At 39.9% G+C, this 27,858-nt stretch overlaps 1 protein-coding gene across 4 annotated transcripts; it reads left to right on the top strand.

Moving 5' to 3' along the window:
- Nucleotides 1–116: 116 nt before the first annotated feature.
- On the top strand, nucleotides 117–23,847 carry SF3B1 (splicing factor 3b subunit 1). 4 transcript variants are annotated; one of them, XM_059475600.1, is made up of 25 exons: nucleotides 117–195; nucleotides 6,132–6,298; nucleotides 8,373–8,474; nucleotides 9,155–9,269; nucleotides 11,105–11,184; nucleotides 12,335–12,502; nucleotides 12,652–12,886; nucleotides 13,676–13,888; nucleotides 14,289–14,410; nucleotides 15,036–15,233; nucleotides 15,325–15,426; nucleotides 16,735–16,914; nucleotides 17,363–17,449; nucleotides 17,577–17,847; nucleotides 18,121–18,266; nucleotides 18,354–18,500; nucleotides 18,621–18,746; nucleotides 19,158–19,379; nucleotides 19,625–19,807; nucleotides 19,899–20,010; nucleotides 20,098–20,218; nucleotides 20,498–20,629; nucleotides 21,494–21,766; nucleotides 22,241–22,457; nucleotides 23,370–23,847. In XM_059475600.1, the coding sequence occupies exons 1-25, from the start codon at nucleotides 168–170 to the stop codon at nucleotides 23,526–23,528; spliced, it is 3,906 nt and encodes a 1,301-aa protein (XP_059331583.1). In that variant the 5' UTR covers nucleotides 117–167; the 3' UTR covers nucleotides 23,529–23,847. The 4 variants fall into 4 exon arrangements, 2 of the variants coding, with proteins under 2 accessions (XP_059331583.1, XP_059331584.1); XM_059475601.1 differs by lacking the exons at nucleotides 117–195; nucleotides 6,132–6,298; nucleotides 8,373–8,474; nucleotides 9,155–9,269 and adding an exon at nucleotides 10,099–10,791; XR_009418761.1 differs by lacking the exons at nucleotides 12,652–12,886; nucleotides 13,676–13,888; nucleotides 14,289–14,410; ... (14 more) ...; nucleotides 22,241–22,457; nucleotides 23,370–23,847 and adding an exon at nucleotides 10,736–10,791 and having other exon boundaries at nucleotides 12,335–12,491.
- Nucleotides 23,848–27,858: the final 4,011 nt, after the last annotated feature.

Raw genomic sequence — 27,858 nt, 5'->3', positions numbered from 1 at the left:
CGCACGGCCATTGGCTGAGCGTACCGTCCATCAGGTGGTGGGCGGGGCCTGGCTCCCGGCCCGCGGGACGGCGGCCGCGCCTGCGCGTTGCGGGCTCTAGCGGCCCCGTGTGGCGGAAGCGGCGGGGCCGCGCCAGTTCCGCCTCGGCGTCGTTGGCGCTGCACAAAATGGCGAAGATCGCCAAGACCCACGAAGGTAAAAATAGCCCGGAAAGCCCCGTGTCCGCGGCCGCCCGCGCCTCGCTTGGGCATCGCCCGCTGCGTGTGTTGCTCCCCGGCTCCGGGCAGCGCCAGGCGCGGCTCGCCGGGCGCGGGCCGGGCGGGCAGGGCCTGTGTGTAATGGCGGCTGCGCTCGTCACCACCGGGCCGGGCGGGGGACGGGCATGAGGGGGAGCTCTCGCCGTGCTGGCGTGGGACGGAGCGGCGGCCAGGCCTGTGCGGGGCAGCTCGGTCATTGAACTCCCCTCTCCCGGCCTCCTTCCTCCCATCGAGCCTCGGCCGGTGCGCCGTGCAAACCCCGCGGGGCCGGTGCGAGTTTCGCATCACAAACGCCGACACCGCGCGTTCCTCCCCCCGCCGAGCCCTTTGGCCTCGGTAACCAGGGCTGCGGGGCCGGAGAACGGCGCGGCCGTGCCCAGACTGACCCGCCGCGGTGCTGGCTGAGAAAAGTGCCCCGAAGGAGGGGAAGGATCGTGAGGTGTGGAGCGTTCGCGCTGCCATTTTACACAGACTTCCTGCGGCCGCCTGTTGGCGCAGGAACGGGGCTCTCTCGGGGCTCTCTCGGGGCTCTCTCGGGGCTCTCTCGGGGCTCTCTCGGGGCTCTCTCGGGGCTCTCTCGGGGCTCTCTCGGGGCTCTCTCGGGGCTCTCTCGGGGCTCTCTCGGGGCTCTCTCGGGGCTCTCTCGGGGCTCTCTCGGCTCCCGGGGCTCTCGCGGGGCCGTGGAGCCGCCGAGCGCTGTCCCAGGCGGGCTGTGCTTCTCCAAGGGGCCCTGAGCGCTGCTCTCCGGCTCTTCTCTGAGGGAATCAAAGCGCTCTCTGTGGGCATTGCCTGCGGCTGGCCCTGCGCTTAAGGATTTTCAGGCACCGGAGAAGAAATTGTAGAATTACAAATTACACTGCTTCTGTGTTTTTGCTTCGGGGTTTTTCACTCGTGTTTCTGTGTGCGATAGGTGTTCTGATGTGTTTTGTTTTAATTTATATGCGTAATTCACTGATCGCAAACTACCTCTGGCTGGTGGTTGTGCACTGTGAGGGCACCCAGACATTCGTTGCCTTTTAGTATTTTTTTTTTTTTCAGTTTTGCACAGAAAAAGCTTTTCAAATGGAAATCCATCATCTCCCGTGGAAGTGGGGTTAATATAGTGCTTAACACTACAGACCTAATCTGAGCTTAGGGATGAAGAAAAGCTTAAACTGTTGTGCTTACTTTTTTAAAATTTAATTTGATTTCTTTTTTTTTAGAATTCTAGAGTATTTTGGTACAATTACAGAAATTGTCTTGTCCTTTGTTTATATGCTGAGACACGTGTAAGAGATGTGTGAGATAGTACCCAAGTGAGTATTACCCATCACAGTGCTCTGCCTCTCCTACTACCTAAAGAGATTTTTGTCTTAAAACAGTAGAATTGTTGAGGTTTGGTTGTTTCTTTTTCTTTTTTTTTTTTTTCCCGAGCTGAAATTGCTTATTTATTGGAGCAAATGGTGATGATGCACTGACTTCAGTGAAGATGCTGACATGCTTCCAGTTGCATGTGTTTTGATTACTGTTGTGTCAGAACAGGTTTGAAGGGGGAGGGTAGTTAAATTAAAAATATATATAACAGGGTATGATCATGTGAGGGGCTTTCCCAGCATGGAGGCATCAGCTGAGCAGCTTGATTATTTTGCTTCCAAGTTCTGTCCTGTCTTTTTTCAGTTCCTCACTAATCTTTCAAATTGAGTTGTTTGTTACTAAATCATCTTAAAATATTTTAATATATTTGTATTGTTTGTTAAATACTTATTGATTGTGCAAGATACAGCTTGAGAGAAGCATCAAAACAGTTGGAGTTTGTGTCAGCTACTTAGTTAAAGGAGAACTCTGAGGCTGAAAAGTGAAGTTTCAAGTGGCAGCTTATAAAGTAAATACGTGAGCTTTCAATGCTGTTGAAGGTCGTTTTTAGTTTAAGGTTTTTTTCTTGCTGAGAAAAGAACAGAGATCTTCAAACATAATAGATCTAACATGTAAGAGTGCTAAAAATAAAGCCATGCAAGGGCAAGCTAAATGTGCAAAAATATGATAAGACATGAAAACACAGAACGTGTTTACTCTGTAAAATACCTCTCCAGCACAGGGTCTTATTTCTTTTTTTAATGTTTAGAGTAGAAGTACATGTGTGGTAGCAGAGCACATGGTTAGAGAGAGCCTCTCTTTGTGCTAGATGTTCAGTGACTTCAAATTCACATATGTTAACTTAAATAATATTCAGCATTTGTGATATGTTTCAAATCAACTGCTTGTCAAAGTTACTTCTGCTAAAATACAAAAATATATAAATAATAGAGTAAAATACAGGAAAGGAATGATCAGGAGAATATTATCCCCTTCCTCTTTTTTTCCCCCCTATATCCCCCTCCCTTTACTGTTTCTCTGTGAGTGAACTTTCCATTCTGTCCTGCTTGACTAAGCCATTAAACAAGTAGTTTACTTTGCACAATGTATCTTTAGGCATTGTAATTACTCTTTCTTAATTTGCTTTTTATTAAAGAGCTTTGTTAAACATGGTGTGAACTTTTCAAAGGAAATGCCACTTAGCTCAGGGAAGCTAGCTGGCACGTCTTGAATGTCAGAATAGCATTTTCCACCTAAATATGTGATGCTTTCCAAACACAGGCTGCCTGTGGCTACAGCCTCCTGGTTCAAGGGCAGGTTTTGTAGGATGTTCTAGGTGCAGGGTTCCAGGTGGGATCTCAGAGCAGAGGGGCAGAATCCCCTGTCTTGCCTTGCCCTGCTGCCCACGGGGCTTTGGATATCAGGACACGTTTGGCTTTCTGGGCTGGGAGGTGCTTCATTTAAACTGGCACCTAGAGGCTGGTATTAATTGTATTAATTAAAAATTAGGGGGGCTATCAGTAAGGTTTGTTGAGTATATATAGACTTTTTTTTTAAATAAATAACCCAGTAGATTTTGCTGTAGGAAAATGAGAATGCTCCTTACCCTGCTAACAGATACAATTTAAAAGAGAAGGCCAATTATGAATGACACCTCTACTCTCTTAAAGAAATATAACTGTTTTAAAGATAATATTTGAGGACAAGGTCTTAGTATGTTAAGTGTTGGTAAGAACCATCAATAAGAAAATATTTTTGTGTTGACAGTTTCAGTGCAGAAATCCCCCAGCTGTTTCACTTAGCTGTTGGTGATAGTGGAGGTGGGAGGCCAAGCACGAGCCAATCTCGTGTGGATGTGGCCCATCCTGCAGTGCAGGGGACTTTTCATGTGAATTTTGGTGTGTTTGCTATGTGCTGGAGCTGTATGCTCAGGTTGATTCAGTGGACAGCTGATGAAGATCTGTAGGCAAGATCCATAGGCTTTTGTATGCTGAAGTTGGTTACAGCTGTGGAGTTTCAGCCAGGCCACGGAAGAGGCAGGGTGTTTGTTGTCCCGCTGACTGCCCTTTGCAAATAAGGGAAGCAGTGGGCTTGTACCCTCACGTCACCCCCTCGGTGCTGGTAGGGTTGTCCTTGGCAGGGATGGAAGCTCCAGGTATGCCCTTCCACCCCAGTACTGCAGTGCACCAGGCTGCAGAGGGAATCAGGAGCTTCATCTGCTCCTCTCTGGGACAAACAGAAATAACTAAAAAATCTGTGGAGAGGGTAATTGAGTTTCCTTGGCTCCATAGCTGTGCCATAGGATCATTGCTCACAACCTTAACAGGACGCTGCAAGCGCCTCTGAGGGCAACAGACAGATCCCTAATTTGGAAGTAGTTTCTTTCTGCTGCTTCACACAACTAACACATTGGAGAGCAATGTATTCCAAGTTCTGGACTCAAAGGAATCCCCTGGGCTGTGCAGGATTTTCCAGGCAGCAGATGTACCCCCAGGCTGGATTCAGGAGGTGCTCATGCCAGCAGCACAAGGCTTTTGTGAGCTTTCAGCTTCTCACGAGTCTGTAACAGAGGTGGCTGAAGTTATTCTGCTCTAGAAAGCCAGTTCAGTGGAAGCGCTGAAATGGCCAGAGCAAGATTCTCCTTACAAGCCTTTAGGGTGTATCTTCTGTGCTTGGGACTCTTAATGACTTCAGAAACACATTTGTGCTGGGTTTCCTCACTGGACCAGTGCAGGAATTGCTGGTTTGCTGCCAGGTTTGCTGTGCTTCACACGAAGGCAGTGCTGCTTTCTGCCTAAGTGAACTCTTAGTTCTGCTCTTCGTAGCTATATGGCAGTGTGTGAGGTAAAACTCTGTTGAGTTGCCCCTCTAGAGAACATGCCTTTGTACAGGAATCATAATTTGGCTTACTGTGGGGTTGTGGTTGGTTGTTGTTGTTTGTTGGGATATTTTTGGGTTTTTTTTTGGTTAGTGGCAATCCGTGATAAGAAAAGGACCCAGCTGTGACGTTTAAGCTTGAAGTTTGCAGTGTTGACATTTTAAACTTTTAAACAAAGTAATTTTGATCCAGTAATTTGTATTATAATGCTAATAATCTTAGCTTTAGAAAAAAGTATTCTTATTTTTTGTCAGGTTTCCTAACGGGTGTTGAATAACGTTGTGTAGTGTCTTTTGGAAGACGGCTTGATGGTAAAAACATGTCATGTTTATTCATCATGAAAAGAGAAGTGAGCAACAGTAGTAAACAATTATTGAATACTCAGGATTTAAGATATTTGTGAACAAGATTTCCTGTAGCTTTTTTGTAAATTGACAAATTTCCTTTAAGTTAAGGTAGCAGGCTATAGCACTTCAGGTGGGAGAGGGAGAATCCCAGAATTATTCATGTTGAAAGGGACTTTTGCAGTCCAAAAACAATGTAATGCAATTCTTCCTTCCAGCCATGCTCCTTCATATTCCTGCAGCCATAAAATGCAACTCTTGGGGGTTTTCTTGGCCATTCAAGTAATTGTTTGATCTAGTGAAATTTACATTGTATGGGGATAATTGTTATTCCATATCTATTAACTCCAAATTCACATGAAAACAATAATAATTTTTACACAGCTGTGCCTCAACATAGTACAGTTGCATTTGTTAAAGATAGTTGGATTACTGCAATTTATTTTCCTCTTGCATTACAACAGGTGGGAGGAAGGCATGATTTAATTTTGTTCCTTGTTTTTTGGATTAAGAAGTTAATGTTCTTTCTGAAAGTACCGAATTTCTAGGGTCAGAGATGGCCACCAGAGTTGATTAGAGTCAGATCCTGATACAGTACAAGAATGACAAAGCTCCCATTTGTCCCATTTGAGGAGTGTTTTGTTGTCCAGAAGAATAGCAGTCTTCAAAGATGGTGGTGCAGGCAGGAATAATTATGAGGAAATAACATTTGAGCATCCAAAGTGAAAAGACAGTCCCTAAGTTTTGGGGTTTTTTTATTAACTTGTTACCCAATGGCATATTGGAGTTGGATTTTTTATTTACTTATTCAAAGATAGTATAGCTTTGCAATATGTAATGAAACAAATACAGTGTTTTATTAAATTTCAGTTCTGAGAACCTGTGCAGTAATTCTTTTGAACAGAGTTGTTTAAATTAGCAAAATTGCTGATAACATTGTGAAAGGCTTTTTTTTAATGAGAGGATGACATTTGTTGTGAAAGGGTTTTGTTAGTGTAGTGTTGAGAAATACTGCAGTGGTGTAAATTAGCTTCTCTGCTACCTCTGGCAGAAGATGGGATGTGGTAACAGTGAGTTAAATAGTTTGCTTTAAGCCACATAATTAAAGTACACTTACTGGATCATACTAAAACATGAGGAGGAGCTTTTTTTGAATACCAGCTTATGAATTGTGATTTTGTAGTTTTGTGTGTCATATGTTTATTTCTTTAAAAATAGTCTTTCAGGTTGGGCAAAAATCTGTTTGCTGTACATAGTGACATGGCTGCTGTATTTGGCATGTTTGTGTAACAAGACATTGTGTGTGTGTCTTTACCCTAGATATCGAAGCACAAATTCGAGAAATTCAAGGAAAAAAGCCTGCTCTTGATGAAGCACAAGGAGTAGGCCTTGATTCCACAGGATATTATGATCAAGAAATTTATGGTGGCAGTGACAGCAGATTTGCTGGATATGTCACATCTATTGCAGCTACTGAATTGGAAGATGTAAGTAATTTTATTTATTTTGTTTGTTTGGGGCCTGCATTGTAACTATTTCAGAATCGATTTTGAGTTACTTTTAGTAGCAGTTGCTTGAAGTAGAACCAATTTCCATTAAAGCCACAGTGGACCAAGTATGTCTTATGTTGGAAGCACATAATCATGAAATAATTGGGGTTGGAAGGGCCTTTAAAGATAATTTTGTTCCAACCATCTTGCCGGGGCAGGGACACCTTTCACTGCACCATGTTGCTTAAAGCAACCTCCAACCTGGCCCTGAACACTTCCAGGGATGGGGCATCCACAGCTTCTCTGAGCAGCCTGTGCCAGGGCCTCAGCACCCTCAAAGAAAACCATTTTTTTCCTAATATGCAATCTAAACCTCCTCTCCTTCAGTTTACAGCCATTTCCCCTTGTCCTGTCACTACATGCTCACATAAAGGAGTCCCTCTCCCACTCTCTTGGGGGCTCCCTTCAGGTACTGGAAGGCTGCACTTAGGTCACCCCAAAGCCCTCTCTTCCCCAGACTGAGCAAACCCAGTTCTCTCACCTTTCCTCAAAAGAGAGGTGCTCCGTTTCTCTCATCTCTTGGTGGCCTCCTCTGGAGTCACTCCACCAGGTCCCTGTCCCTCCTGTGCTGGCCCCAGAGCTGATGCAGGGTTCCAGGTGGGATCTCAGAGCAGAGGGACAGAATCCCCTGCCTTGCCTCGCCCTGATGCCCACGGGGCTTTGGATGCAGCCCAGGGCAGGTTTGGCTTTCTGGGCTGGGAGTGCCCATGGCTGGGTCATGGCCAGCCTCCCTTCCACCAGCTGCCCCCAAGTCCTCCTTATCAGGCCTGCAGTTCCAAGTCTGGCTTGTACTTAATGAATTTTGCTTTGAGAGCCCTGTAAGCCCAAGCAGAAGGCAAAAACTTGTGGCCTGGTACTTGTAGTTAGCCTTGGCTTGAATAATTTACTTTGTTCTGTTACTGCTGCCAGGATTACAAATGACAGTAAAAAAATTTAAAAAAATTTAGCCAGCAAATTGTAGTGACTGCTTTAAGATTCCTGGTTCAAATTTCAGAGCTGTTTTTAAGAATTGGCTTTTTCACTGTGTTGTGTTTTCCTTCTGTATCCTGCTTGTAAGATTACCTTATGTTAATTTCTAATATTAAACATTGGACCATATTTTCAGTTGCAGGAACCATCAGATCTATATGTCTTATCATAAGTACAGAAGGCTTTATAATAGGTACAGAGGCAACTACATCATACACTGAGAGAATTCTATTTCTAAGAATGAGGAAGATGTTTTAGTTTAGTACTAGTTGATACTTGAGGGTTTTTTTTTGTGATGTACTTGTGCCATCTGCAGACTTCTAAGAATGCCTTATTAAAAATTTCCATTGCTCTGGGGCTCACTGAAAAAGTTCCATAGTTTTATGAGCAGTTTTTCTTTTGGGTTGCTGTAAATAACTGAATAGAAACTGACTGCTGATGTGAAGGAATAGCAAAGGCAAGTGCTTGTTATTGCCATTGTGATTGAGTAAGTATAACTAAACTAACTTGAATCTGTCTCTGAGTAAATATAACTTAACTAACTTGAATCTGTCTCTGAATTTTTCGCTGTTTCTGAAGCCTTTTTATAGTTATTAAGTCTTGTTCCATATATATGTGTGTATATGTATGTATATATATAAGCTGACTTGTATGAAAATTAGTTTGAATATCTCTGCCCCAGTTCTCACACACCAACTAGGGAACTAGTTAGGTTCTAATGGTAACTAGTTGGTTCTAATGGTGCTGACTAATGGTAGTGCTGATATGAAATACAGACTTTTTGTCTAATTAGTGCAGATAGCATATTTGATTAAGTGTAGCATGCTGAAGATTACTTGAGCCTTCTTAGTGATATGAGCAGGTTTATCTGATGCACCAGTTTAGGAATAAGAAAAGCTATATGAGAAAGCTTGCTAAAATTTTGAATTAGCTATTCTACTTGTCCATCTTCATCTTTTCTATGACCACAGCATGTTTATTTGATGTTAGTTTATCTAAATATAATACCAGCATGACCAATTCACCATGTCTTTACTGACAGGATGATGATGACTACCCTTCCACAAGTCTGCTTGGCCAGAAGAAGCCAGGATACCATGCTCCAGTGGCATTGCTTAATGACATACCACAATCTACTGAACAGGTACGTTGTAATTGAAGGCACAGTAAAATACTCTTGTAAGCACTGAGGAAAAGAAGTGTTAATAACAGGTTTTGTTTGCTAGAAATAAAACATGTATGTAAAGAGCTATGTTTTTTTAATGTTGCTGCAAGCTTGTTGCTGCTTTAGTTTGGAATTCCACAAGGTGATAAAGACTGGCACTTGTGCATGTAAAGCCAACATGAATATCGAAACTAAACTATCACAATTTTAAAAAATTGAAATCCAATACTTTGTTAAATTAAAATAACTGGGAAACTTAATATCCTTTATACGTATCATTTTTGAAGGAAAATGTAATCACCTAAGTTTTACATTCCTGGAGTATTTTTCTGTAAAATCTAAAAGCACAAGAAATAGCATTAAGTCACCCTGCAAAAAGAAGGGGAAAGGTCAACAGCATTAAATGCTTTGGTAACAAGTGAATAAACTCTTAAAATACCAAATTTTATCAGAAATTATTTCATAAGAAGTTCTGTGTTTAAAAAACTGGAATTCTAGTTATGGAAGTAAAGTTTAGTGTGGTGTTTTGACATTTCCTGCATAGTGGAGGCAAAAAATAATATAAGTCTTTTTAATAATACTTAAAATGAATACAGTACCTGACAATTTTCATATTAGTCTTCATAAATGTGTGACTAACAGGCTCTCTTGGTTTTTAGTATGATCCTTTTGCAGAGCACCGTCCTCAAAAGATTGCAGATCGGGAAGATGAGTACAAAAAGCACAGGCGGATGATGATAATTTCCCCTGAGCGTCTCGATCCTTTTGCAGATGGTAATTTATTTTGGCTTTTCTATACCCTGTATGAAATTTTTGTCTTTAATTGTCTTTAGCCCTTTGATTTCTGTTGGCATGCTTATAAACTTAGTTTTGTTTTAAACATCCCCTTTTCATAGAGATTTGGTTGAAAATTTAGATGCCATATTCTTCATCTTTATAATACGAGTTTTCTTTCCAGGTAGAAGGACAAGAAACTTGTCAATGAGCCATTGCCATAGAAACACAAAGGGTTAAAGGTTTCTCTTTTCATTTCGTTTTGGGTTGTGCGTTGTACTTTGAACAACTTGTGTATTGAGTGCTCAGATTCATTCAGTACCTTGATAGTTTTCATTCCAAGTTATATAGACTTACAGGATTACTGCTTTTGAATGCTAGTAGAGCACCTAATTCTTACCATCCTATGTAAATTTTAGGTGGTATAGCTAAAAGAAGCAAAAGCATATATAAGACTTTGATACTATTAATAGTTCAAGTCTGTTCTGATAATTTTAGAATGCAAGTCAGGAGAAGGGGTGTTAGTGGGTCTGAAATTTTCTTCAGGTGAGTGAGTTTCACGTGTGGCAATAAGGTGCCTGTTGGCTTAAAATTAGTAGCTATTTTGCAGGTTTTACAAATGAGAATTTCAGCCTGCATGAATTAGTAGGGATATTAATTATTTTACTTGCTTAATTGTAATTGATATAAACATGTATTGTCAGAATTCACAGGCCCATACTAACTGTCCTTAATTTCTTTCCTACAGCAGTACTGCTATATGCCAGTCCTGTCTGCATTCTTAAGGGTGCAGTTCAACACATCCTGTGTAGATTATGGTGAAAAAGTATTCCAAAGGAAAGTCCTATCAAAGCTAGTGTCAGAAAGACACAGCCAATTGGGCAGTGATCTTCAGCATAGAAATGTTTAAGAAGTTTATTTTTTTCCCTAAAGTATAATAGCTATACCACTTGTATAGCATATCAGCACATTTTTCTTAAAGAAAAGTGTTTTTCATGACAAGTCTCATTTCTATAAAGTTGGGCTTCTTTTAATGTATTTAAAAACTCAGTTAATGCAAGATACAGAGCATAAAACAACATATGGTGTACAAAACCCATTACCTGTGAGTATTGTTGTGGTGGTGTATGTACTGTATTGCATTCAGATCCCAATCACAAGTGTCCCTTGAGAAGAGAAGAGGGGGAAAGTGTCATCAAACAGTATTTTGGGGTTTTTTATTTTGTTTTATTTTTATTTTTAATGAAGCCCTGTTACAATATGACACTAGAAGGTGTGTGAGACATGTCCAGATTTGTCAAACTTATAAATGGGTCTTTATGATAAAACAATTTAAACATTACTTAGGTATGCAGTAGTTATTTATAGTCAGATAACAAGTAGGATTTAACAGCTTACACAAGGTAATGTTTTGATGATAAATATCTTTCCAAAGTGTTACTAATGGTAAAGAGATAATTTTCTAGGCTTCTATTCTGCTGCTTGAAGTCAGAACTGCTGATGGAGACAAAGGCACGAAAGTGTACGTATTCCGGATTAGCAACCCAGGAACCCATCACTTCTGAAGACTCTTAACTGTGTTGTCATTTTATCATTTTTATCGGCTTTAAAATATTTGTTTGAAACTGCAGTAGTTATGTTTGTGTTCAAACAGGTTAAATTGATCAGCAAACTGAATAAACGTAAGATATATGTAATTTTAAAAAATTTCAATCAAAAAGTAAAATTAAATGATCATGGAATAATATAATGCTAGAGCAGGACAGTAGAAGTCCATAGTTTCTGCTTATCCTGTACTCATTGTGCTCCATTCCTGTTGCTGTTCTCTTCTGCAGGAGGGAAGACTCCAGACCCTAAAATGAATGCCAGAACATACATGGATGTTATGCGTGAACAGCATTTAACAAAAGAAGAGGTGCGTGCAGGGGAGGGTTTTCCACGTGGGCTGAGTTTCATGTTACAGCCTTTGCAAGTGTGTTACAAAAGTGGGAATGTAAATTCTCTTGACTTTGTCTTGACTTAAAAGCCCCTTTCTTTGGAAAATCACATTCTTCATATGTTGAAAGTCAGTAGAATGTAAAAACATCAAAAAACCATCTTTTCTATGTAATAGTAAAGCAATGCAGGGGAAAATAGTCTCAATACATTTTAATCTGGATTTTTAATTTTTTTTTAATAGAACTTGTACTTTCTCTTGTTTATTATTATCTTTCAGAGGAGGAGAGAAAAAACTGAGAATTACTCAGTGTGAGAGATGTTTGTTTTTCGGAGCTCTATGTATAGGAAGGCAGGAAGGTTTTAAAAGGCTTTTGATGAAGTACCTACAACAGTACTGCAGTACTGAGATTGGGTATAAGATTGGCATTTGGTTTGAAATGTTAAAAAAAAGGAGAAAACCCAAAAACATGCTTTAATATTTATTTAATTTAAGTTAAAAAGATATTGGTAATATAAACAGATCTCTTGTCTAATACCTACAGTACCATCTGGCTAATTGGAACGAGACCTTGTAGTTCCAGTGACTTCTAACATTGATTTCTTTTATCTTAAGTGAGGAATTATTTCATAATTTTGGCAGTCTTACTGCTTGTGGATCCATTGAAGAGTGCAAAACAGTCTCTGTTAGTGTGCTGTTTCAGCAGTATCATCTCAGGATTTAAAATAAGAATTTCAGGGCTTTTTAATGTCATGGGATGTAGCTCCTGTGAACATATTTTCTAAGTCATCCATCTAGTTTACTGAAGTGGTACTAATTTGAAACAGGTGAGTAGTGGTCTTAAAGCATATACCTATTGGTGACAGAAACTGATAGCTTCAAAAATTCCCTGTGCAGTTGCTGTAAGAATGGCTTTTATTGAAAAATTAATTTAAAAACAGCCCCTCAAATACAGCTCCTTTGGCACTATAGAAGAATTTGGAAAAAGAGTGGCCTTGAAATGAAAGCAGTGGCTAGCTGCAGGTTATTTGAGCAAAACCGCAAAAAAAGCATAAAAAGATATTGAAAAAGCTCTTTTAAAGGTATAATTTGAAAAATTGTTGTTTTTTGCTTTTGTGTTCTTGAACAGAGGGAAATTAGGCAACAACTAGCTGAAAAAGCTAAAGCTGGAGAGCTTAAAGTCGTCAATGGAGCCGCTTCTCAGCCACCTTCAAAACGCAAACGGCGTTGGGATCAGACAGCTGATCAGACTCCTGGTGCTACACCTAAGAAATTGTCCAGTTGGGATCAAGCAGAGGTAATGACCTATTGCTCATCAGCTGTCTACAGAAGGCGTTATTGCTAATCCTCTTGAGTGTCAGAAGTTTGTTGCTGTACTTAAGAACAACTGGCAGTGTTTTATTGTATAGGATGAGATACTGACACTTTAGGTTTTGTCTCATGCAGACTCCAGGGCACACCCCATCCCTGCGATGGGATGAAACCCCAGGCCGTGCAAAGGGAAGCGAAACTCCAGGTGCCACCCCAGGCTCCAAGATCTGGGATCCCACTCCCAGCCATACCCCAGCAGGAGCTGCGACGCCCGGCCGGGACACGCCTGGGCACGCAACGCCGGGCCATGGAGGGGCCACTTCCAGTGCACGCAAAAATCGGTGGGATGAAACCCCCAAAACAGAAAGAGGTATTTATGCAAACTGGGAGGCGCATCATAAGTTTGGAATGGTTAATTGTGCTGGGTTTTTTCACCTTATGTAAACGGTGAGTTCAGAATCCAGGCAAAAAGTAATTATATTCTGACATCTAGTGGTTGATGTGGGGAGTTGTTCTTGTCTGAGTTCTTAGCATCGGGTTCTGCCTGTGCCCTAGTGGCACCCATGAAAGTATCTCAGCTCCAATATGGAACAACAGTTTTGTCATAGCTAATGACTGCTGCAGGTTGGGTTTTTAGTGTATAAAGGACACAGTGAAAAAACACACATCAAATTACTTTTCATAATATGTTTGTGTGTTGTTTTTTAATTGTTAGGGTTTTTTTAAGAGGTTGTTATTAAAACAAGTTAGAGAAGCATCTTACCTGCCTAATTTGAATTTGACTGTGGTGTCAGAGAACAGTGAAACACTTGTTACCTGCTTTATATAATGCTTCTATCAAGGGAGTACATGGAGTACTCTGCTCAATTCCTAGAATATCTGAGTTGTTCTTGTTTTTTTTAGAATCTTATTATGCTAAGGTTCAGTAAGAAGATGACACTTTTCTCATAAAACAAATTTCTCTGTTAGATCTTTTCAGTGTAAAGCCTAGGTTTTTTTGAATATTCAGCGAAGTATTTGTTTCAATATTTAGCAAAAAGTCTTTACTTTTAGCCTACTATTTGTTAATATGATACTGAAAATGGATTTGAATGTTGATAGTAGAATTGGAGTATGTACTGTTCAGCTTTCTGAGAGGATTTGGTTTGTTTTTCCCTAGATACTCCGGGCCATGGCAGTGGCTGGGCTGAGACACCTCGTACAGACAGAGGTGGTGACTCCATTGGTGAGACACCGACCCCAGGAGCGAGCAAAAGGAAATCCCGCTGGGATGAAACACCTGCGAGCCAGATGGGCGGCAGCACTCCTGTTCTGACACCTGGCAAAACACCCATTGGAACCCCAGCTATGAACATGGCAACCCCTACACCAGGTGAGCTCAGTCCCTTGTCCAAGGCTTCTCTTAGTGTTGTGGGAATGAAGCATTTCCTTCTGTATTGTCTTTTGAAACAGACTTCTGCCCAGCATGCTCTCCTGCCTGTATGAAAGCAGTCAGTGTATGCTCAGTATACTATTTTTGTGGCAATGCCCACAGCAACTCGTTTCTGGAGAGGAATTGAGACTAATGCTACTTACCTATTGCTGTTCAGTTTAGTTGGTAAAAAAATGATAAAAGGCTCTGTAAAAGTTTGATATCTTACTTGGCTACAGAGTTCAGGTGCTATGGAAACTTTGACTCAAGAGAGCATTAAAAAGTTAAGTAAACAAGTAATCTGCTTCTGCATACAAAAGGATTTTTTAAAAATACTTATTTTTTTAAAATTTGAATATAGGTCACATCATGAGCATGACTCCTGAACAGCTACAGGCTTGGCGCTGGGAGAGGGAAATTGATGAAAGAAACAGACCACTTTCTGATGAGGAATTGGATGCTATGTTTCCTGAAGGATATAAGGTAATTAATCTGGATTAAAATAACAGCAGACCATGATGAAGTTTTTTTCCTACCAGGGATTACTGGTTTTTTTTTCCCCAGAAGTAGAATGTTTCACATAAAGTATTGATTGTACACACTTGCTTGACTTGATTTATTGTAAATCCCTTAGAAAAGGGGGTCTAAAGGTGTTCTCACAGGCAAATCATTGCTGTGTTTCTCAGTGCTGGAAATGCCTGTCAAGGCCAGAAATGTACTTTGTATGGGCTGATAGAAGCTGTAAGTCCAGATGTAGACAAACATGGAAGAGGGTCACAAATCCTGAGACAGCAAGAATACTATGTTGATTCAGTTATTGAAGTACTTCTTTAATCCTTGGAGACTTCCCAGTTTATTATCCCAGCTCTCAGCAATGGGAGTGAGCTTTCTTCTGAAACGTTGGCAGTACAGGATAAGTGCAAATACAAGCTCTCAGGGTGAGTTTGTATTGCTGGGAACATGGGATCTGTTGTACACAGTAACACACAAATAAATCCCCAAACAAATAAAGTGAAAGCTACAACTTCAAGCTTCAACGTTTTGTGTTTGATGGGTTCTTCTTTTCATATCTGTTGCAATTAAAATGAATTTTGTTCTTCCTTCTCAGGTTCTTCCACCCCCAGCAGGTTACGTGCCCATCCGTACCCCTGCTCGGAAGCTCACGGCGACTCCCACGCCCCTGGGGGGTATGACAGGGTTCCACATGCAGACCGAGGACCGCACCATGAAGAGTGTGAATGACCAGCCATCGGGCAACCTGCCCTTCCTGAAACCAGATGATATCCAGTACTTCGACAAGCTGCTGGTAAAGGAGATTTCACTCATGCTGATTGAACTTCACTGCTTTCTTTTGATTATATAGCAATGCCCATTTATTTGTCTGGAATTATTTGCAGGTTGATGTTGATGAATCGACTCTGAGTCCTGAAGAACAGAAAGAGAGAAAAATAATGAAATTACTTCTGAAAATAAAGAATGGCACGCCTCCCATGCGAAAGGTAAGATGAGTTGTCGGATGCATTTATGCAATCTAATTTTTCAAAAATTGGTGTTTTCAGGTTTAGCTTTAGTTGTCCATCCATGGGATTGTCTTGAAGATAATTTCCTAAGCTTTGCTATCTATTGTGATTTAAACCCAACTGTTAACTAAGCCCCACACAGCTATTTGCTTCTCCCCTTCCTTCCTGTAGTAGGATGAAGGAGAGAATCAGAAGAGTAAAAGTCAGAAAACTTGTGCACTGAGATAGCAAGAAATAATAGTAAACTAAAATAACAGGAAAAAAAAGGATAAATAAATCCCAAGGAAACAAGTTATGCAGATGGAAAACACTTGTTCACCACCAACCCAAGTGATGCCTAAGCAGTCCCCTAGCAGCGACCCTTGGCCAGCTTTCCACCTGGCTTGTATGCTGAGCCTGGTGCCATATGATGTAGAGCATCCCTTTGGGCAGTTTGGGCCAGCTGTCTTTGGCTGTGTGCCCTCCCGATTTCTTGTGCCAATCCACCTTCTCAGTGGTAGGGTGGGGTCAGAGGGAGAAGAGGCCCTGACTCTGTGTAAGCCCTGCTTGGCAGTAACTAAACATCCCTGTATGTTTAGTTTCAGCACTGTTTCCAGCACAAATCCAGAACACAGCCCCGTACTAGGGGCTTGGTAGAGAAAACCAACTCAGTTTCAGCCAGAACAGCACACTCTGTTTAGTGTTTTTGTTCTTCCTCTTCTATATCTGTATGGCTTTTTGTTATTCAGTATAATTTAATACTGCTGCTCTTTTAACAGTAATGTCACTCACTAAATGGTGTGGGCCTTGTATAATTTTTTTGGGTTTTTACAATTATGAGAAATTGGATTTATAGTGTGTTTTGCTTACACGGCTTTGTAACTTTCTGGATTTTGCTTCTTTCACTTAAATTAGCTACTTAGTGTAGCTCTTCTTTAAGTTTTGGCCTTAAGCACTAGGCAGCATAATAAGTCTTTTCTGCAAATGCTCTAAACTGACCAAGCACCGAGCTGCCTGGATGCAAACAAGGGCTGTGAAGCTGTTTGCCAAAGGGAGCCAGTATCAGCTCACAAGTAGGCTTCTCTTGAAAACTGAACACCTGGGCACTGACAACACAGTGTTTGTCACCACACATTTGTATTTTAACAGATCAACTTAAAAATGCTTGAAATAGTTTTGTGGTGGTTGGGGCAGATATTTGGAAGCCTGTGGATGCAGTGAGTTACATTTTAACTTGGTTGTACCTGTTTTATGATTGTTCAGTGTTGCTTCCTTAGTTTAACTGGCAGGTTTTCTGGTTTTGTTCAGGCTGCGCTGCGGCAAATTACCGATAAAGCTCGGGAATTCGGAGCAGGGCCGCTGTTCAATCAGATCCTGCCCCTGCTGATGTCTCCCACACTCGAAGATCAGGAGCGGCACTTGCTTGTCAAAGTCATCGACAGAATTCTGTACAAATTGGATGACTTGGTCCGACCATACGTACACAAGGTCTGTTGCATTTTGCTATTTCATCTCTGATTTGCATTTGCTATTTCATCTCTGATTTGCATTTTCTGCATTTTATGTGCATATGAGAAGAGAAAGATGCCACTTTTTTAAAACATATTTCACGTTCATATTTCTTAAAACAAACTTTAAAGTTTTTATGGTGTGATTGGAGTGTAGGCTGTACAGTATTGAGGCATGATGTAAATATGATATATGCATATTTGGAGGTGGGAAGGACCTTATCTGATGTAGGTAGTGTCTCCAGGCTACATCCTTAAGAGACTTAAGAACTATAAAAAACAATGCAATAGATGTAATTTTTTCTGATCATTGTAAGGCTTTAAGCTTGAATTAATGGAATCGTCTCTGTTTCATGGACTCTAATAGTGCTAGAAATACTATAGTAAGTATTAATAAAAGGAAATATTAATATGTTTATATTTTTTAGATCCTTGTCGTCATTGAACCACTGCTGATTGATGAAGACTACTATGCTAGAGTGGAAGGCAGAGAAATTATTTCAAACTTGGCTAAGGTAAAACAGTATCTTTTATTAAAGCACTGAGTTAGCTTACATATACCTGCATGTTTATAGGCATGGCAGAAAAATTAGCTGTGCTGTTCATAAATCCAACTGCTATGTTTTGTGTTTTGTCCTGCAGGCTGCAGGTTTGGCAACAATGATCTCCACAATGCGACCTGATATCGATAACATGGATGAGTATGTCAGAAATACAACAGCTCGAGCCTTTGCTGTTGTTGCATCTGCTCTGGGCATCCCTTCTCTGTTACCCTTCCTGAAAGCTGTGTGTAAAAGCAAAAAATCCTGGCAGGCCAGGCACACTGGCATCAAGATTGTACAGCAGATTGCTATTCTTATGGGTTGTGCTATCCTGCCTCATCTCAGGAGCTTGGTTGAAATTATTGAGCATGGTAAGTTCTGCTTTCCCAGACTAAGTTTTTTTTTACCCACTTTCTGTCTGAAAGTTTTTATATCTCAGTAAGGCACAATGACAGTAAGGTCCTGGTTTTGTTGTTGCTGTGACAGAGAAACATTTCAGCTGACTCTGAAAGGTGAATAAAGACAAATAATTGTTCAGTATTCCTGAAAATAAGTTAATCCCTTTTACACTGCTGATCTATTGTTGCAAATTTGAACTTAATTCACGAGTACAAGAAGTGGTACTAAACCCTGATTTCTTGCAGGGCTGGTGGATGAGCAGCAGAAGGTTCGCACCATCAGCGCTTTGGCCATTGCTGCTTTGGCTGAGGCAGCCACTCCCTATGGTATTGAGTCATTTGACTCTGTCCTGAAGCCCTTGTGGAAGGGTATACGTCAACACAGAGGAAAGGTAAATCCAAAATGCTTTCTTTAGTTTGAACTGAAATGGATGTGTTCCTGCTGTAACTTATTAGAGACATATTTTGCATTTCACTAGGGTTTGGCTGCGTTCTTGAAGGCCATTGGTTACTTGATTCCACTCATGGATGCCGAGTATGCAAACTACTACACCAGAGAAGTCATGCTGATTCTTATCAGAGAGTTCCAGTCTCCTGATGAAGAGATGAAAAAAATTGTGTTGAAGGTATGTCACAATGATAGTTCTGCGTTGATACTGAACGTGTATAAAAAAAATTCCAAACAAAAGCAAAAAAACCCACACCCTACACCAGATTAAAATTGTTGGATTTTTATTTCCTGTCAGGTGGTAAAGCAGTGTTGTGGTACAGATGGTGTTGAAGCAAACTACATTAAAACAGAAATCTTGCCACCCTTCTTCAAACATTTCTGGCAGCACAGAATGGCACTGGACAGAAGAAATTACAGACAGGTATTTTTGGTCTTTTTTTTAGCTAGGAAATTATTATTATTATATTTACAGTAGAAAAAAATTAGAATATTCATTCAGGCTAAATACTTATTTTTGTATGTGTCCTGAAACTTGATTTTTGTTTTACTAGCAATTTAGAAGTTGTGTAGCTAAGAAGATTTTCAGGTTCTTAGGAGGTTATCACAACATTTTACATATGTGAATGTTTTCATCACTTGCAAGGTGGGGTGGTTCACCCCATTTATGTTCTTTAAAATACTAGATGATTGCTAAAGCTAAAACTAGTTTTTTGTAGTTGACTTAATATGTTTCTTCAGACTAGGGAAATTATTTTCAAGATGTAGAAAGTAGATTTTTACTACTTTTCAGCATAATTTTAATGGTTGCTTATTTAACGTTTCTGTATTTCAGTTGGTTGATACGACTGTGGAGCTGGCAAATAAAGTTGGAGCAGCAGAAATTATTTCTAGAATTGTGGATGATCTGAAAGATGAGGCTGAGCAGTACAGAAAGATGGTCATGGAAACAATTGAGAAGATCATGGGAAATCTGGGGGCAGCAGACATCGATCACAAACTGGAAGAACAGCTCATTGATGGTATTTTGTACGCCTTCCAGGAACAGACCACAGAGGTAAGGCCTAGGGTTGGAGTATTCCATTCACTGGAATTGTAAGCCATCTCACTGAATACAGAAATGTGTGCTTCTGAGTTAGATTTTAGAATCCCTTTTTAGATGTTAGTGCTCTAATCAGTGAAATCCAGAAACAATCTCTGGAATGTGTTAGCATTTTAAAAGCAATTTTAGATTAGGGCAAGTTTAGGTAAAATACAGTGATGCTGTTTGTCTGATTGTCCTTTATTGTTTTTTTCCCTCAGGATTCTGTGATGTTGAATGGTTTTGGCACAGTGGTTAATGCTCTGGGCAAAAGGGTGAAACCCTACTTGCCACAGATCTGTGGTACAGTTTTGTGGCGTTTGAACAACAAATCAGCCAAAGTCAGGCAGCAGGCTGCTGACCTGATCTCTCGTACTGCAGTTGTCATGAAGACTTGTCAAGAGGTATGGACTTCTCTTCCAGATTTGCTCTAGCAGGTCACAGTAATGAGAGGGGAGGGGAAAATTACCTTCAACTCTTTTTACTTGCTTGTAGGAAAAACTGATGGGACACTTGGGTGTTGTTTTGTATGAGTACCTGGGTGAAGAATATCCTGAAGTACTGGGCAGCATACTTGGAGCGCTTAAGGCTATTGTGAATGTTATAGGTATGTTTTTGTCTTGATTACTTGTCTGTTCAAGAGCAAAATAGAAAAACCACTGTAAAACTAAATGTGCCTCTTTGAATTCAATAGGTATGCACAAGATGACACCACCAATCAAAGACCTGCTGCCACGGTTGACACCTATTTTGAAGAACAGACATGAGAAAGTACAGGAAAATTGTATTGATCTTGTTGGGCGTATTGCAGACCGGTAAGCTGAGTAATGTTAAAATAGCTAACCTTCTTTGTGGGCAATTACTGTAGCAAAAGCTCAACTTTGGCTTCTGGGTACTCGTTGTCATATCTCTTGGTATTTCTGAAGTTATGCCCAAAACTTGAAATATGTAGCAGACACACTGTTGAATTACCTAATAAAGGAAATGCTTAAGCTTAGCTCTGTGGATAGCAAATGAATAGGTGCTACAGTTTGTGGCTTTATGTAAAAATCTCTAGCATCACTGAAGAGGTAACTCACTTTATTCTCTTTCAGAGGTGCAGAGTATGTTTCTGCAAGAGAATGGATGAGGATCTGCTTTGAACTGCTTGAGTTATTAAAAGCTCACAAGAAAGCTATCAGAAGAGCCACAGTGAACACTTTTGGTTATATTGCAAAAGCTATTGGGTAGGTTGGTTTAATGCTTGTCCACTTCTTCACACAGTTACCAAATATAGTGATGATTGTTAGTTTTCTGGTGGGAAATAGTCAAACTTCTCTATATTTTATATGTGCAGACATTGTTTTACTCATTTTGAAAACTACAATTACGTATTCTTGATTAACATAGGATGTTGCACTTCTGAACAAAATTTGTGGACTAATAAGGTTAAAATCTTATTTGAGAGTAAGAGCTGTTGTCTCATGAATCACTGTGGTGTGCATTCACACCCTCTTTGTATTATTTCATAAACTCCTTTTAAGAATTTATCTTTTCTCTCTTTTTTTTTCCTTCCTCCCCCACCAAATCACTAGTTTTATCAATTATTTAAGGTTTGTTTCCACTAAGGTCATACTCCAAGTCAGCACATTGTAGAATGAGGCACAGTTGCCACCTTTATGTGTGTTCTGTAAGAGACTGATGACTGGCTGAATGCAGATAGAGCAAGCAGCCAGGAGAGTGCTGTAAGTGTTCTCCATGTATAACATAACTTATCTCTGTCAATACTTGTTTTTATACAAGTCTGTAATTTCCTCTGGGATCAGAGTAATAGTGGGGAGGCTCTGCTGCTCTCCAGAGTTCACAAGTGGAAGAACAGAGGGCAGGGAAAAAGCTGAGTCTAGACAAAGCAAAAATGTTGCTATGAAAATAAATCCTTTAGCTGTTCTAGAGTTTAGTGTTTCATGTTTAGCATTCAGTTTGTTTCCTAGTTCTCTAAACTATTTATGAGGGCTAAACCATGTTTCTCTGCCACTTTTTTGAAGCTTAACTAATTTTTTCCAAATCCTCACTGAATCTATTGACATGGATGTCCATGTTGTCTCTTCCAGACCTCACGATGTATTGGCCACACTGCTAAACAACTTGAAAGTACAGGAAAGGCAGAACAGAGTATGTACTACAGTAGCAATTGCTATTGTGGCTGAAACATGCTCACCCTTCACAGTGCTGCCTGCACTCATGAATGAATACAGAGTTCCAGAACTGAATGTCCAGAATGGTGTGTTAAAATCACTTTCTTTCCTGTTTGAATACATTGGAGAGATGGGAAAAGATTACATTTATGCTGTTACACCATTGCTTGAAGATGCTTTAATGGACAGGTGAGTGCACTTCTGTGGTACAGTTACCCATAGTGACTTTTTTAAGGATATACTTGATTGTTAGTGATAGCAGATATGCATATTGTCCTTGTTTGCAGAAGCCTTTAAGTGGGCAGCATAATTTGGAAGCCATTATTTGCAAACAATTTGGATTATATATGCTTCAATTTTACTAATAATTCTGAAGATTAAAATTATAAAAGCATCTTCAGTGAGTCAAGACTTCTTCCATTAAAACTGCTTTTGATAATTTCTATTGTTGATACTTCTGTGGAATTGGAGTGCATTAATTTTTCAGAAAATTCCCATCTTTTTTCACTTTACTGATTTTTGATACTGTGCCTCTTGCTGTTAGTAAGTATGGCTTGAAATGTTATTAGTGCTTTCAAGGAAAGTGTTGATGACAAGAAACAGTATTTTCCAATCATGGTGCTTCTGAGTCTCATTTATTAATTCCCATTGTTCTCTTTGCAGGGATCTGGTGCACAGACAAACAGCCAGTGCTGTGGTGCAGCACATGTCCCTTGGTGTTTATGGGTTTGGCTGTGAAGATTCTCTTAATCACTTGTTAAACTATGTGTGGCCCAACGTGTTTGAAACCTCTCCTCACGTCATCCAGGCAGTTATGGGGGCTCTGGAGGGCCTCAGAGTGGCGATTGGGCCCTGCAGGATGTTACAGTACTGCTTACAGGTATGGTCTGTGTGCTGGGGCAGCAGAGAGAGCTGTCAGGCAGGACTTCTTTCCACCAGACAGAAAAGTCAGCTGAAGATGATTTCCAACAAAGGAAAAACGGCTTTTTGTCTCCAAAGTATTTTGTAAACAAATACTCTGTGCCAAGGACTTGAATGGCGGAAATAGGCAGCAAACAGAGGGTCTGGTATAGGGAGATAGCTGATTACATCACAGAACTTGTGAAGAAAGAGCAGGTAACTTAGAATATCAGTTGATTAAAATAGCCTGGCACTTTGATTTCTAAACTGGAACTCAAATTTTGAGGATGTGAACTAATGACTGGGGAATAAATTAGCTGTGGGAGGGGTTATGACAAGTAATCAGTGAGATAAATGAGAGGAGATAGGATTAGTAGTTGTGATTTGTTGTTAGCCAAGAGAAAAAGTGAGATGTTTACAAGAATGCAGCACTATAAACAGTGCTTTGATTAGACTTGGTACTGCTAGAGCAACACTGGGCAGTTCAGCTTTTCTGTGTTATTTTGTGTCAGAGCATGTGACAGTGGCTGTGTTGGCTATGGAATTAAAGCTCACCTAACAGGTGGGGAGAAAGGATTAAAGTCATGCAGGTCTGTGTGGAGAAGGTGTGACAGCATTTTAGTAATAATTTGCAGATAGGAAATTTCAGACTTTTGCAGTGTGGGGACCTCAACATGAAGATACTGAGGTCAGTAGTAAGGTGAAAGTCTCTTGCAGTGCATATTCCTGCAAGTACTGTTTGTATATTGTTAGTACATAGAAATGTTTTTCCCTAGAGCTTGTATGTTCTGTCCATTTATTAAATGCTTGTTCTGCAACGCTTGATTAAATTCAATAAAGGAACATTTGAACTGCAAGCTTTTATTACATTTTGTTCTGTTCTGTTTTCTAGGGTTTGTTTCACCCTGCCAGAAAAGTCAGAGATGTTTATTGGAAGATCTACAATTCTATCTACATTGGCTCACAGGATGCTCTGATAGCACATTACCCAAGAATCTATAATGATGAAAAGAACACCTATATTCGTTATGAACTTGATTACATCTTATAATCTTCTTGTTCAGTTGTTTGTGTTTAATGCACAGCTGTTGTTCAGTTAAATGCTTCGGATTTCATGATGTAAAATTTTAAAATTTTGGAGATCAGTGTAGAGCTGGTCAGAGGCAGAGCTAGGTATCCAGTAGCATGATTTTTTAAATATGTCCTCGTTTTTTGATGTTAAACAGTTAAAGCCAGTAGTGACCAACAAAACAGTAATTACAAAGTACTGGAGGGATTTTGTTTTGGATCCATCTTTATGAAGATTTAGATTTCATTCCTTGTGTTTAAAGGGGAAGTTTATTTGAGAAATAAACATTTGTGTATAAAAACTAATTTGTGTGTGGTTTTTGGACAGAGGGGCTTGTAAAATAAGTCCCTTTGGATTAAGTATTTGTTTATGTAATGAATAGGTGGTATAAAACATTTTAACCCTTTTTGTCATCCACTAGCTTTTGAATAAATAAGAAAAATGTACCGACTGTAGTTAATGTGTGTATCTTTGTCATGCAATAATGTAGCTGTAGCCTGGCTGATGGCTGCAGTAGTATCAGTTTATTTTCATGGAAAAAGTATTTAATTTCTTCTTGTTACTGCTTCATTTGCAGTATCCTGGTGGACATGGCTTGTTAAATTTTCAGAAGTGAGCAGTTTTATTGTGAATTGCATTTGTAAAGCCAGTTGTGAAAATTATGCGTATTGATATATTTACAGGCTGTGCTGTAATTCAATTAAAGAGCTAGGAAAGTTAAGTCCCAAGCACCTCAGATGAGGCAGTTTCTAAGAAAAGCATTCTATTTTCTCATTTGCTTTTTGCCTTTTGTGTGTGTACTACAAAGAAAAAGGTTTTGCTATCAGTAAAGCACCTAAAACCCAAGGATAAATGATTTTGCTAGTAGTGTACATTATACCATGTTTGTAAGGTAGCAGGAGGCAGTAGCTGGCTATCAGACACCGTGTTCTGTGAGTGCTTGACTTCAGTGATTCATTTCCATCTTACAAGTTCAGGGCAGTGGTGTTACCTGACTTGTCTCTGTCTCACATAAATGTGAGAGTCTTTAACTGTTCAGCATATAGAAAATTTGACCCTGCCTTTCAGGTCTAATTTTTTGTTAGGGGTTTGGGATGGCACAAAAGCAACTTGGGGCCCTTTTGTTAATAAAGGTGCCACTGCTACTTAAGAAAGGGGAAAAGTAACTTTTTTCAACAGCTGGTTTTATCTAAAACTTAGGTAAAAACAAGTTGCAACTTGTTGAAGTCTTTATTGCTGAACTATTTCCTCTGACAATAAGGTGCATTCTAGTCTATATTTAGTGCTTTGTCACTGAATAGTATTGTTTGTGTTACAGATAGCCTGCCATCTTCCTTGCCTCAGAAGTTCTGCAAGACAGAACCAAGCAAGTGCCAGTAGAGAGGGAGAAGGGCTGGAAAAAAGCACTGAATTTTGAGAGATGAGCCAAAAGAGAGCTCTGAAACAGGTAGGAATAGATGATGGCTCCTGACTTCTAGATATGCTTCAGCAAATTCATTATTCTTAGAAATAAGAAGTGAAATTGTAAAAATTTTCTCAAAGTGGAGAGCAGCTTCAAATTGTTACCATTTTTGTATTTTTGAAGCTTATCACTTTTAAATCTCAAATACTTTCATAAATCTTTTTGAGGAAGGTGCAATGTTTCCCTTGTTTCCTCAGGAAGACAAAAAAGGGAAGGAGAACTGTGTGATGAAACAGAATCGTACATAAAACTGATGTTCATGTTTGGGTGTTTTGCTATCCCAAGTATCTGGTATGAAGTCAGGTTTGAAGTGGCAGTATTTAAGTGCAGCTCTTGATATGCAGAGTCATCAGGAAGCATTTTTATCCTTGAGACTTTGTGGGTCTGTGGAACTCTTACCTAAAGAGGCCATCTCTGGATCATAGACTGATGGGATTTTCTGGGAGCCTACAGCAGCTTGTAAAGGATTTTGCTTTTGTTGTTTAGCAAGCACATTGAGTTTTATTCAGCACAGGAAGATTAAGGAGGAAATTTGGGGGAAATAAATAACTACCTAGATACAACATTTGTCTATGTAGACAAATATGTTTATTTTCCAGTACAAACTAAAGTCATTAATGAATGGGAAAGTTTTATTCTGAGGTGGTGGCTGGTATTCACCTGCAGGCTTCTGGTTCTGGACAGCAAAGACCAAGGAGTTTAAATTAATGGAAAGATTTGGATCACTACTGTTTAAATTCCTTTAATGGATAATTAATTGTGCCATTGATGCAGAAAAACAGGCTAAGTGAACAAAACATCAGCTGTTTTGCTACTTGTTTATGAAATGGGAGACATTCCATGGCTTGGCAAGTGAGCAGTTAACCTAGTCACAGAATTTGTTTGATATTTGATAAATACAAATAACGAGCAGACAATCCCTCAACTTCCTTAATTAGGTTTTCTTTTAAAGGGAACCAAGTTCCTTTCCAGTTTTCCTCTAACCCCCTTTCTGGATTTACTAGAGCTCCTAGCTTTCTCAGTGAATTTCAAAAGAGGCTCTATGGACAGAAGCTTCACTGACAGTTGATCATCCTGAACAGGCTCATCCAGCATCCAGAAAGAGGTGGAGGCACCTATAAGAAAAAAAAAGGTATGTGATCTTTTATTTTAATCTATTTTTAAAAATTAATTACAATTATGTATTCAGGTAGGGACAGTGAATTAGGAGAATATAAGCCATACTTCTTTGGGCTCTTCCTAGTTTAGAATATTATATTTTACCACTTAATGTGGGTTCTGATTTCATCAAATTTTTTTCATTTGTCCTTTTTAATGGAAAAAAGGATGCATTGGTTGTATATACCTACACTTCCTTACAGTCTAAACTTCTCTATCAAAGGATGCCATGCCCCTTTACAGCTTGAGCTGATGGAGCTAAAATTAGCCAAGGCTAGCAGTTATCCTTTAAGGTATGCTAATGTTAAAAGTTTGGGAAAATTTTTTTGGTTTGTCCAAGCTTCTTTCTGAGAGCAGCTGAAATAAGGATCTAAAATGTCCTCAATTTTATGTTTGGTTTTAGTTACATTTTATTGCTTACACTTCTGCACTCTTACTCCTGTGTCAGACTTCCTTTCACCTTGTCTTGGCACAGTAGCAGTGGTGGCAGTGAGAGCACTGAAGAGAAATCCTCCCACCTTCCTGGTTGCCCTTGCAACTGCAGCAGTTCCTGGATGTGTGGAGAATCACTCACTGCTGGAAAAATCTCACTCTGATTCTGCTCCTCATGCTGGGCCAGATCCAGGGGGTCTGGAAAAGCACAGCTGCCAAATTTTAATTGTTTTAGAAAATACTAGGGAGTGCAGTGTGCAAATGTAGTCTGGTCTTTCTTGCCCAGCCTGAGCAACAGGGGCTCTTCCTCTGCCAAGCAAAGTGGAGATGGAGCCTGGTCAGTGGCTTTTTACATTAAACTTCTTGATCTTACAGTGAAATCATTTTAGGAGTCAGATTGAATTTGTCACAGTGTTCTGTCCAGACAAGGGAATGGGATGCCAGATTACTGAAGTGCTGCATTTTCTGTGATGGTCTTTTCTGGGTACCTCCAGAGGGAACACTGCAAAGCTTATTTCCAGGCCCAGCAGAGCTTCCAACCTGAGCTGCTGCTTGAGGCAGAGTTAACAAGTTCAGATTCATAAATAAAGGTATGCAAGTAACCCTGAAAGTATTTTTCAGGTTGTTGTTACAGACATAAGGTCAAGTTTAATTCACCTTTTTTCAGAGATCCTGAGATGGCTTAAGGAATGGCAGTTGTTTTCACAAGAACAGGATTTTCATGCCTAGAATAAGTTTTGAGATTTTTTGAGAGAATTTCAAAGAATTGTGAGCCAAGTATGAATGTGATTATTTTAAAGTAAAATTGCATGTAAGAGTCCTCAGTTTTTAGCCAGACTCCCAATATTTTGTTCTTGTCAATGAAGTAATTCCACTCTGAAAAATGGTCGATTGTGAAGTAGCTTCTGACATGTAACAAAAGAGCTTGGAGCCTGGTATGGTTGTAATAAAGAGAATGTTCATAACAATAAATGCCAGGAATCATTAGGAATGTTTATTATCAACTGTAGCATACCTTCTATTTACTGGCTTCACAGGCAAACTAAACCAGAGGGTTTTCCTTATCAATTTTACACCCATGTGATGCCCAGAGATTACATGGCACAAGTTTCTATTCTGTTACTTTTTACAAGTTTGTTACTTAAGACCACTTAAACCTTTTGGTGCAATGACTGTTGTGAAATCAAGTTTCAGCCAGTGTTGCATCACACTGATAATTCTACATATTTTTGTCCAAGTTAAACTGAGGGAAAATATGTT

The sequence above is a fragment of the Ammospiza nelsoni genome, chromosome 7 (assembly GCF_027579445.1).
Source record: "Ammospiza nelsoni isolate bAmmNel1 chromosome 7, bAmmNel1.pri, whole genome shotgun sequence".
Lineage (NCBI taxonomy): Eukaryota > Metazoa > Chordata > Aves > Passeriformes > Passerellidae > Ammospiza > Ammospiza nelsoni.
This window is presented reverse-complemented; position numbering and strand designations above follow the sequence as displayed.

Coding starts and splice junctions, on each gene's coding strand:
- SF3B1 (XM_059475600.1), top strand. CDS start 168: ATGGCGAAGATCGCCAAGACCCACGAAG. Junction 8,475..9,154: donor TACCACAATCTACTGAACAG/GTACGTTGTAAT, acceptor CTTGGTTTTTAG/TATGATCCTTTTGCAGAGCA. Junction 21,767..22,240: donor GAAGATGCTTTAATGGACAG/GTGAGTGCACTT, acceptor TTCTCTTTGCAG/GGATCTGGTGCACAGACAAA.